At 68.5% G+C, this 10145-nt stretch overlaps 1 protein-coding gene across 9 annotated transcripts in view; it reads right to left on the bottom strand.

Moving 5' to 3' along the window:
• Window positions 1-1148: 1148 nt before the first annotated feature.
• The window catches only part of MINK1 (misshapen like kinase 1), a 47424-nt gene continuing 38427 nt past the window's right edge, over window positions 1149-10145 (bottom strand). For 3 of the 9 annotated variants that reach the window (XM_067555887.1, XM_067555904.1, XM_067555915.1), the window contains 17 exons: window positions 9913-10001; window positions 8646-8792; window positions 8382-8494; window positions 8142-8230; window positions 7355-7378; window positions 6715-6875; window positions 6387-6510; window positions 5906-6043; window positions 5685-5793; window positions 5408-5575; window positions 5062-5205; window positions 4650-4784; window positions 4144-4244; window positions 3778-3927; window positions 3266-3425; window positions 2878-3017; window positions 1149-2534 (listed from right to left, as the gene is read on the bottom strand). In XM_067555887.1, coding sequence (XP_067411988.1) covers window positions 2451-2534; window positions 2878-3017; window positions 3266-3425; window positions 3778-3927; window positions 4144-4244; window positions 4650-4784; window positions 5062-5205; window positions 5408-5575; window positions 5685-5793; window positions 5906-6043; window positions 6387-6510; window positions 6715-6875; window positions 7355-7378; window positions 8142-8230; window positions 8382-8494; window positions 8646-8792; window positions 9913-10001 — 2076 coding nt within the window. In that variant the 3' untranslated portion in view covers window positions 1149-2450. Of the gene's footprint in view, window positions 2535-2877; window positions 3018-3265; window positions 3426-3777; window positions 3928-4143; window positions 4245-4649; window positions 4785-5061; window positions 5206-5407; window positions 5576-5684; window positions 5794-5905; window positions 6044-6386; window positions 6511-6714; window positions 6876-7354; window positions 7379-8141; window positions 8231-8381; window positions 8495-8645; window positions 8793-9912; window positions 10002-10145 lie in introns of those variants that run through there. The other 6 variants (XM_067555926.1, XM_067555943.1, XM_067555934.1 and 3 more) reach the window with 4 other exon arrangements.

Here is a 10145-nt window from a genome sequence, read left to right as displayed (position 1 = left end):
GAAACGCCCGAGGTTTGCGTGTCAGCCCCATTGCTCGGCATCAGGGGCCCGGTGTCTCCGTTCGCCCCCAGCGTGTGGGGCGGCTGCAAACATCGCGGGGGTGATTGAATGTTTCCTTTCAGGCCATCGCTGAGGGCTAGGCCCGGCGCCCTGCAGGCCCCCTGGAGAGCGAGTGGCTTGGTGAGCCCCCGTTTGCAGGCAGGTTTTAATCCATTTCACATTACGTCTGCACTGTTCTAGTTATAGCCAGTGTTGTGCGGTGCCAAGTCCAACCGGCCCAGGCAGGTGCGGCGACCCCAGCACCTTCAGCAACCAGGCGCGTAGCCAAGTTGGTTTGACAGGTCTGCTGGCTGCCAGGGCTGTGAATGCTCACGTCAGCCTGGTCGCCCTTTGTAAACACTGACGCCATGTTAGGTTTCTCCCAGTCTCCTGGGCCACTTCCCCAGCGCTCCCCGACTTCATGGGCCAGTGTGCTCCTCGGCCAGCTCCTTTACCACTCTTGGACAAGCTGTCCCGACTTGCTGGTTTAGAAAGACCAGGGGAGTCAGACGGGGGGACACATTTGATTGGCCCGGCTGCTGTTGGGGGAAGAGCAGCTTTCGCACTCCACAGCGCCTGGCGCTGGGCTGGAAGGGGGAGCACAAGGTGGAGCAGGCAGCTGGGCCCAATAGCATGAACCCGTGTCAATGGACCTTGCAAGGGGAATGGGCCCGGTAATACCCCTCCAGTCATGGGGGGCTGGGGTACGGACCCACTGACCACTTCCTGAACCCCCTCTTCTGGCCTTCACTTAACCAGGGTGTCCCTCACTGCTACAGCTCCTGGCGCTCGTGGGCACGACCCGGAACTGCTTTCCCGCCAAGGCCAGGTTGTTAAATGTCTTCACACGAGCCCTTGCCCCCACTGCCCTGGCTGGGGTGTAATTCCCCAAAACTGGCCCTCTGGCTGCCCTGGGGCTCCACCGTGCTGCTGGCTGGGAGACCCTGTGCTTGGCCACACTCAGGCGATACAGTCCCTTGCAAGGAGGAAGAGGGTTCACACGGGGTCCTAACATTGTTGCAACACCTGCTGGGTTAGTGTAGATGGGCCCGTGTGCCTGGCTGTCCCCTGTGGCTGTGCTGGTAAATGAGTCCGGGCCAGGCAGGGACCATCATAGAATTCATTTTTTTATTAACAGACGAAACTTCAAGGCCACGGCGCGGGGGGGGGAAGGCCGGGCTGCCGGGGGCTCGAGAGATGGATGCAAGCAACGGAGAGAGGAAACCGAATGCTGGGGGGTCCCATGAACTCCATAGCCCCCCGCACGCGCCCCCGGCTGGTGGGGGGTCCCCAGGCAGGACCCACAGCCGCACGCAGTGTCAGAGACACAGGGAGGGGGGCATCAGGATGCGGCTCTCTGTCCCCCCAGCTGTTTAACCCTTGTAGTGCTGCTGGGCTCCAAGGGGCTGAAGCCCAGTTTAGCTCCTATGTGACCCAGCCCCCGCCATGGGGCTGGATTGGAGCCAGCGCCCCCTAGAGGGGAGAGCCCCATGTCCCATTCCCAGCCCCCCTGAGCCAGCCGGTCCCCACCAGGTCAGTTAGAGAATAGCCCCCAAGCCTATGCTGGGGGGAGGGGTTGCCCATCCCCCCCAGGGGCCGGGGGAGGAATCAGGGATTTAAAGTGCTTCATTAATGAATCATCGTTACAAAATAAAATAATTAAAGCAAAATATACACAGAGCTGGGAGGGGGCTGCGTCCCCTGTACATTCACCCCCCCAGCGGTGCACCCCCTGCCCGGCCAGGGTGCGTGGGGGGAGGGGGTGCACCAGGCAGTCAGGGGGCCCTGGCTCCCACAAATGTGGCTGGAAAAGCTCCGGCGCCCCACGCTTGGCCCTGCCCCACCCACCCGCTACCTTAAGCAAAGCGAAATTGGCACAGCTACTGCTCTGCCGCCCGGCAGCGCTGAGTGCCCGGGCCTGGGCCCTCCAGCCGTTGCGTGCCTGATGTTTCCAGGGAGTTCTTAAATTACAGAGAATGCCCGCCCGGCCCCCCACACCAAAGACCCCCTGCCCGGCGCCGAGATGCGCCCAGCTCTGGGGCGGGCTGGCCAGTCACATGGGGACCCCTTGCCCGGTGCCGAGATGCGCCCAGCTCTGGGGCGGGATGGCCGGGTACACGGGGACCCCTCGCCTGGTGCTGACGTTGGTCAGGCTATGAACAGAGCAGGCTCCCATGGCGTTGGGGGGTGAGCGAAGCGGAGGTCAGTCACTGTCAGTCACAGGGGACACACTGTCCCCCCACCAGGCAGCATTAGAGAGAGGTGGGGGGAAGGTGGTCAAGGCATCGGTTCTGCTGATTGGTCGGTCCTGAGCCCCACTGGCTGTGGGGGCGGAGTCTCCGGCACATGATCCAGTGTGAGTTGGCCCTGCCCCTTCCCTCTGGAGGCGGAGCCAGAGCAGGGGGCAGGACCTACCAGTTCATGATGCAGTTTCTGTTGAGCGTCATGAAGTAAACCTGGCTGCTGCCCCCGGAGCGGACCGAGGCGAAGAAAACCTGGAGGGAGCAGAGCAGAAGGTCTGGCACACGGAGTGGGGGCTGGCTTACACGGGGACCCCTCACCCTGCGTCAAGGTGCGGCCACCTCTAGGGCAGGCGGCTGGTTATACAGGGATCCATTGCCTTCAACTAAGGTGCAGCCACCTCTGGGGTGGGGTGGCTGGTTATTGGTTACACAGAGACCCCTCACCCTGTGCCAAGATGCGACCACCTCTGGGGTGGGGCACAGCAGCTGTCTAACAGCCCTGCTGCTGGGGGACACTGGGGCCTGCACTAGCTGTGGGGCCAGGCCCCCTACAGAGACCCTCCCCGCTCCCTACAGAACTGCCCCCCAACCCCACCTTGTCGTTGCGCTCGCACAGGAATTTGAGGCGCTGGGCCCGCTTGTGCATGAAGACCCCGTCCAGGTGGCCGGTCTCCACGGAGCGGATCTCGATGGCCTTCTCACCCCAGCCCATGATCTGGTTGGAGCAGATGTAGGCTGGCGGGGGTGGAGGAGAGAGTCAGGGGAGAGGCACCCTTCCCTGCGGAACCCAGGAGTCCTGGCTCCCAGCCCCCCCTGCTATACCCCCCCTCTGCCCCCTCCCCGGGGCCAGGGAGAGAACCCAGGAGTCCTGGCTCCCAGCCCCCCCCTGCTCTAACCACTAGCCCACCTCCCCGGCCAGGGAGAGAACCCAGAGTCCCGGCTCCCAGCCCCCGAGCAGGGCGGGCCCCCAGCGTCCGGCTCACCCACGGAGGTGGGCATCTCCCCCCACTGCAGCACCACGTCCTTGGTGATGCGCCCGTAGGTGCTGACGTAGACGCCCTCGTCTTCGTAGCACAGCAGCATCTCCAGCCCCTCGGTGCCGGGCAGGAAGATGATGGCGTGGGGCGTGATCTGCGTCTGGATCTGCCACACAGCGGGTCAGCCAACGGGCCGGGTCTCTCTGTGTCCCCGGGGGCTCCCCCGCACCAGTGTGCCCCAGTGCTCCCGCTCCCCAGGGACCCATGTGTACCCCCCAGCGCTCCCCCAACCCCCCCAGCGCCCCCACTCCCCAGGAACCCCCCAGCACCCCCACCCTCCAGGGGCCCCCCATGTTCCCCCCAGTGCCCCCGCTCCCCAGGGGCTCCCTGTGTCCTCAATGCCCCTGCCCCCCATGTCCCCACCCAGTGCCTCCACCCCCTAGGTAACCCCCAATGCCCCCCCACTCCCTTGTGTCCCCCCCCCCCCCAGCGCCCGCACCCCCCAGGGCCCCACTCACGTGCACGGGGATGTAGATGTCATAGTTGTTTCCCGAGTCCACGTCGATGGCGTGGAACCCGGCGCAGGATCCGTAAATGACCTTTAACCTCTGCCCCTCCTCCACCGTCAGCTCCACCAGCAGCGGCCGGTGCGGCAGGTCAGCGAAGGACTGCAACGGGGGGGTCAGTGCTGGGGGGCCCCGAAACCCATCGGCCCCGGCTCTAACTGCTGCACCCCGCAGCCCTCCCAGAGGCGGGAGAGAACCCAGGAGTCCTGGCTCCCAGCCCCCCAGCTCTCACCCACCAAACCCCGCTCTCCTTCTCTCCCCTCCCAGAGCCGGGAAAGAACCCAGGCATCCTGGCCCCCAGCCCAGCCCCCGCAGTACCTTGAAGGCCATGAACTTGTGGTAGGGTTTGGGGGCCCAGGCGTAGACCTCAACCGAGTTCTTCAGGGCGATCACCAGGAATTTGATGCGTTCGTACTTCACTGCCGAGAGACATGGACCCCGTGACCCCCAGCCACGGTGCCCGTCCGTGGGGCAGGGGGAGCAGAGATCCAGGAGCTTGTGGGGGGAGCCCAGGGCCAGGCCAGCGGGCGCTGTGGGTCAGGCGGGAGGGGCACTGGCGGCAGTGGAGATGCAGCCGCACTCTTGGGGCGATCTCTGACCCATGCTGTACAGCCATGCCATGGGGGGAAGCATGGGCCGGGGCCGGTTTCTGACCCGCCTGCTGGGAAACGTGGCCGCACCCTGGGGGCCCATGGCTGTGCTGTGGGGGGCATGGCCGCACCCTGGGGGGCGTGGCTGTGCCATTGGGGGGGCTGTGGCCGCACCGTGGGGCACCGCAGGGGGCCATGGTTGGCATGGCCGCACGGTGAGGGGCGCTCGCTTACCCACGCGGTAGTGGACGCAGCCCTCCATGTCGCCCACCGTGGTCCAGCCCTGCTTCTTCTCCACCTCGGGGTCGTTGTGCAGGATCTTGTTGCGCAGCCAGGACAGGTAATAGACCCGCAGCTTGTTCCGCTTCCCTGCGGGAGCCGGGAGCTCAGCCGGGGCCGGGCTGGGGATTGCGGGGTGCTGGCTGTGGGAGTCTGGCCGTGGGGGTCACAGAGGCTGTGTGGGGCTGGTTGTGAGAGGCTGGGGGTTGTGGGGCACTGAGGTCGGTGGCTGTGGGTGCTGGAGGTTGTGGGTCACCGGGGGGCGCCGGGAGATGGGGGACCGGGAGGTGCTGGGGGCCATGGGGCGCCAGGGGTCGTGGGGGGCCGTGGGGGGCTGTGGGCCCGTGGTGCGCGGCGGGGTCCCTACCCGAGATGGTGGTGAGCAGGTTGAGCCCCTCCAGCACGTCCATCTGCTGGAAGCGGCGCCGGCTGATGAGCCCGTAGACCTTGCCCTGCCCGCTGCGGTCCAGCAGCATCAGCCCGTTCTCCGTGCCCACCAGCAGGTTCACCCCTGCACGCGGCGAGGGTGGGGGTCAGAGACGCGGGCTGCCCCACGGCGGGGAGCCCTGCCCCGTGGGATCCCGCCCCCCCCCCCCCAGCCCGGCCCCCTAGATCCCGCCTCCCCCAGTCTGCCTGCCCCATCCTCCCTCCCAGCCGGGACACCTGGCCCAGCTGCCCCACCACAGCCCCCTGGAACCCGCCCCCCAGCTCACCCCACAGCGCGGCACACAGGATCTCGGAGTTGAAGCGCTTCTTGTACTTGCGGATCTCGGGCGTGTCGCTGTGGGGCCGCGTGTTGGCCGGGTTCACATTCACCACCGAGCCCTTGCGCACCTCCAGCTTCAGCTGCTCCAGCTGGCTGGGGTCGGCCCCCACCAGCGCTGGGGGGAGATGGGGCTCAGAGACCAGGCATCCCCCCCACGCCTTGCCCCGCCCCTGCCCCCCCACGCCCCACCCCTGCCCCCCGCACTGCCCCCGCGCCCCACTCACCGGTGATAGGGATGGTGTCCCCGCTGCCCGTGCTCTGGTAGATGCCCAGGTCCACGAACATGGTGAAGGAGCTTTTGCCAGGGGCCTTGATGAGCCCCCGCGACTGGTACTGGGTGGGGGAGGGGAGACAGGGTGAGACACGGCAAGACGCTCCCCCCGCCCGACAGCTCCCCCCACACCTCCTCCCCCAGCCCCCCCCCCCGCCGTCCCCCAGCTCTCACGTCGCCGGCACTGTCCTTGGCGGGGGAGCCGGCCTGGCCCTTGGGCTCGGTGGGCGAGTGGCTGGGCTGCACCACGTCCGGCAGGTTGGTGTAGCCGTTGCTGTCAGCGTGTCGCAGGCTGCGCTCCTCCTCGGGGCTCTGCGGGACAGGCCGGGTGTCAGCGGGGCGCCCCCTTCCCCCCCCACGCGCCCGGCGCCCCCACCCACAGGCCCAGCACCACGCCATCCCGGGCCACGGCACCCCATGCGCCCAGCACTACGCCATCCCGAGCCACGGTGCCCCCCCCACGCACCCGGCACCCCCACGCTCCCCCGTCCCAGCCTGGGCCACCGCCCTCCCCGCGGTCATCATGACACCATCCTGCTGCAGGCCATGGCGCCCCACACCTGGCCCGGCACTGTTCTGGCCCAAGGCAGCAGACCCCTGTGCCCGGTGGGGTGCCCACTGCCCCCCCTGCGCCCAGCCCCCCGCCCGCACTCACCCGCTGTGCCAGCAGGGTGCCGTCACTGCCGTAGGAGCCGCTCTCCGACCCGCTGCCTGACGGCTCCTCCACCTCGTGCACCACCATGGTGCTGACGCTGTCCGTGTCGCCGTCCCCGCTCGGCCTGGGGGGGCAGGGGTCAGCGGGGCAGGTCCCCAACCTGTTCCCCCATCGCTCCCCTGCGCCCCAACCCTCCGCCTGCCCTGCCCCCCACCTTCTCTGCCCCCCAACCTGTTCCCCCATCGCTCCCCTGAGCCATCCCCCCACCTCCTCTGCACCCCAACCCCCCACTGCCCCCGTGCCCCACTACTTGGCCCCCCTGCCCTACCTGGCCCCGGCGGGCTCACCCCCCCCGTCCTGGGGCTCCCCCTCCGCCTCGTCGTCGTCCTCCTCGCTGCTGTCCATCTCCTCGCTGGAGGAGGAATAGTCCATGGCCTTCTTGGGGGGTTTGGGGGCGTCCTCGGGCCGCTCCTTCAGCAGCACGAAGTTCTGGGGGGCCAGGGAGGGGGGTCAGTGCTACAGCTCCCGCGCCCGGCCAACAGCCGCGCCGCACACGGCAGCCAGCGGGGGGAGCTCCTGAACTGGGGGACGGCACCCCAAAACCCAGCACGGAGAGTGGAGCTGGACGCCTGGGTCCCCAGCGCTGGGGGAAGGGGAAGCAGGCGGCTGGGTTACGGGGGGAGGGGAGGCTGGAAGCCAGGACTCCTGGGTTCTCTCGGGCTGGGAGGGGCAGTGGGCTGGTGGTTGGAGCGGGGGGAGCCGGGAGCCAGGACGCCTGGGTTCTCTCCCTGGGGCTGGTGGGTTACAACGGGGGGCCGGGGGGCCGGGACGCCTGGGCTCTATCTCCATCCGCGGTCTCCGGGGTTGGCCCCCCCCACGCTGAGATGGCGAAGCGCGGCGCGGTGCAGCGCGGCAGACAGGACGGCGCGTGGCAGTGGTGGGCGGGACAGACACACGGACTCACTAACCTCGCCGATGGCGCGTTTATAGCTCTGGCGGCGCGGGGGGAGCAGAGAGAAGGAAGGGCGCAGATGTTAACGTGGTTACAGCCAGCCCCGCCCGCCCCCCAACCTGGGCACGCCTGGCATGTGGGGCTGACGCTGCCCCACCGAAACCCCCCACCTCATATGTGCTCCCTCAGGAAGGGGCCCGGAGCCAGGACTCCTGGGTTCTCTCCCCAGCTCTGGGAGAGGGGCTGGTGGATCAGAGCAGGGGGGCTGGGTACCAGGACTCCTGGGTTCTCTCCCTGGCCCTGGGAAGTGGGTGCTAGCGGGCTAGCAGGGGGGCTGGGGGCCAGGACTCCGGGGTTCTCTCCCCAGCTCTGGGAGGGGGGCTGGTGGGTCAGAGCAGGGGGGCTGGGTACCAGGACTCCTGGGTTCTCTCCCTGGCCCTGGGAAGGGGGGGCTGGGGGCCAGGACTCCTGGGTTCTCTCCCCAGCTCTGGGAGGGGGGTCTGGTGGGTCAGAGCAGGGGGGCTGAGTACCAGGACTCCTGGGTTCTCTCCCTGGCCCTGGGAAGGGGGGCTGGGGGCCTAGTGGGAGGCTAGGGGCCAGGACTCCCCGGGTGAGGTGGCTGAAAACCTCCCAGACACTGGCACTGGCCCAGCCCCCACAGTCCGTCTGTCCGCAGTTAAGGCCCTGGGACCGCCGCCTCCTCCTGACACCGCTGCGGGGCCCCAGCCAATTGTGGGAGCAGGTGGCCGCTCTCCCCCAGGTCCCCCCCCTGCACCAGTCCCGGGGCGCCCCCCGACACTCACCGCGGGCCGGCCGGGGCGCGAGCGGTGATCCTCTGCCTTGGGCCTGCTCACCGGGGGCAGGATGGGGGAGCTCTCCCTCTTGGCTGCAGCTGGGGGGAGAGCGGGTCCGTGACAGCCAGCAGCCCTGGGCAAGGGGCCCTGCGGGGCACCAAGCGCACAAGCCCCCTGGCATTGCAGGGAGCCCCCACCTCCCGCCCCACGGCACCCCCCAGTTCCTGGCCCTGCCCCGGTGCCCCCTACCTCCTATGCGGTTGCGCTCCAGAGAGCCGGCCTGGGGCAGGTTGGCGCCGCCCGCCTGCAGCAGGCTGTCAGCTCGCTCCCAGCCAGGGTCGCTGCGCCGCAGGTCCGGGTTGCTGCACAGTGGGGAGGAGTGGGGGGAAAGCAGAGCAGGAGATGTGAGGCGGGGGCCCTCGTGCGCCCACGCCCCGGCCAGAGCGAGCCCGTCACCACCGCAGCTGCACCTTGTCCCAAGCAGAGCCGCCACCGCTGGCCGCACTCCATTACCTACTGGTGCTCGGCACGGGGGCCGGGGCGCGGCGCTGGCTCCTGCGGGGCGGCTGGGGAGGAGGCGGCGGTGCCGGGGGGGCTGCTGGCCGCACCCTTTCTAGCGGGCTGTGCATGTGGATGTGCCAGGCAGACTTGCTACGGGGTCTGTGGAGGGGAAACGAGGGTCACCAGCATCCAGATGGCAGCTGGAGGCAGGGGACCGCTGTGTAACCAGCCGCCCCGCCCCAGAGGTGGCCGCATCTTGGCTCCAGCGGTTGCGGCAGCCAAAGTAGAAGCAGCTGCTCAGGGAGGTGGAGGTGAGGTGGGGTGCTGCCCAGATGCACAGCCAGGAGTCCCTGCCCCAGCACTTGCAGTCTGAACAGCCAGGGGCTGGGAGGGGAAACTGAGGCCCAGAGTGGTGGCGTGACAGAGCGTGGCACCCTGGAACCCCCTTCACCACTGACATGTAAGCAGGCCCTGTGGGTACAGAGCAGGCCTCGCGGGAGCCCTGCTGACACGGGCAGGCCGTGGGGTGCGCGCTGTCTTTGCCGCTGAAACGTGCCGGGGGGACACGCCGAGCAGGGAGCGGCCAGCCAGCGTTAGCGGGAACAACCCACTGCCTCCGCGGCCATCCACAACGAAGATTTCACAGAAGCAGCGCGTCAGCAACGGGCCTGGCTTGGCCAAAGGGGGCGGCCCCCGTCCTGGCCAGGGACCTCGCAGGGGGCGACGCCAGTGGGGGACACGGGGTCCGGGGAGCGAGGATCTGGGACGCGGCTTGATTCGAATCCTGGCTGGCCTGGCGCGCTCCGACGGCCAATTGCCTTGTGTCCGAAGCAACCAGCTCGGCTCCTTCCTGCCGGCCACGAGCAGCCCCTGGCCCCTCCATGGCCCGGAGCCGGGCAAACAGCTGGAGCGCTTGGGAAATCTCTGCTCGGTGACAGAGGCGGAGGCATCCTGCCCACACCAACTGACGCCGGCCAGGCTCCCACTGCTGCAGGCCAGGATAAGTCGGGGTGCAGGCTGGAGGGGGCCTTGGCTGGCACCCCTACGGCTGGCAGGGCAGAGCACTCGGGTCCCCGGGGAAACGCCCGTCACTGGCGAGGCCTTGGGGGAGATGCCCAGGCACAGAGCTCGAGGGGCACAGCGGGCCCACAGATCCAGGAGTCTGTCCATGAGAAGCTGCAGGGAAGAGGGGGATGGGGGGCCCCCAAGAGATGGGGCTATGGGGCTGGATGCCTGAAGGGACGGGGGGGGGGGCCTGCGGATCGGGGTGGGGCCTTACCTGGCTCTCACGGCGTGGCCCTGCCGGCTGCTGCTCCCGGCTCCGCTGGTGTTGAGTGCGGTGGCGATGGACGATGTTCGCTGGGGGACCTGACAGGAGTAGAGGAGCTATGGGGCGTTGCACAGGAACCCAGGCACCTGTGCCTCCCCGCCCCTCATCCCGGCCTCTGGGCGGGAAGCTGCACACGGAGGCGAAGGCCTGGCCAAATGCCTCCCTCAGGCACCCAGCCCCCA

Source organism: Emydura macquarii, unplaced genomic scaffold, assembly GCF_026122565.2.
Source record: "Emydura macquarii macquarii isolate MOO-44397 ecotype Brisbane River unplaced genomic scaffold, CSIRO-AGI_Emac_v2 contig_306, whole genome shotgun sequence".
Classification (NCBI taxonomy): Eukaryota; Metazoa; Chordata; order Testudines; family Chelidae; genus Emydura; species Emydura macquarii.
The sequence above is the reverse complement of the archived record's forward strand: the minus strand, read 5'-3'. Positions and strand labels throughout refer to the sequence as shown.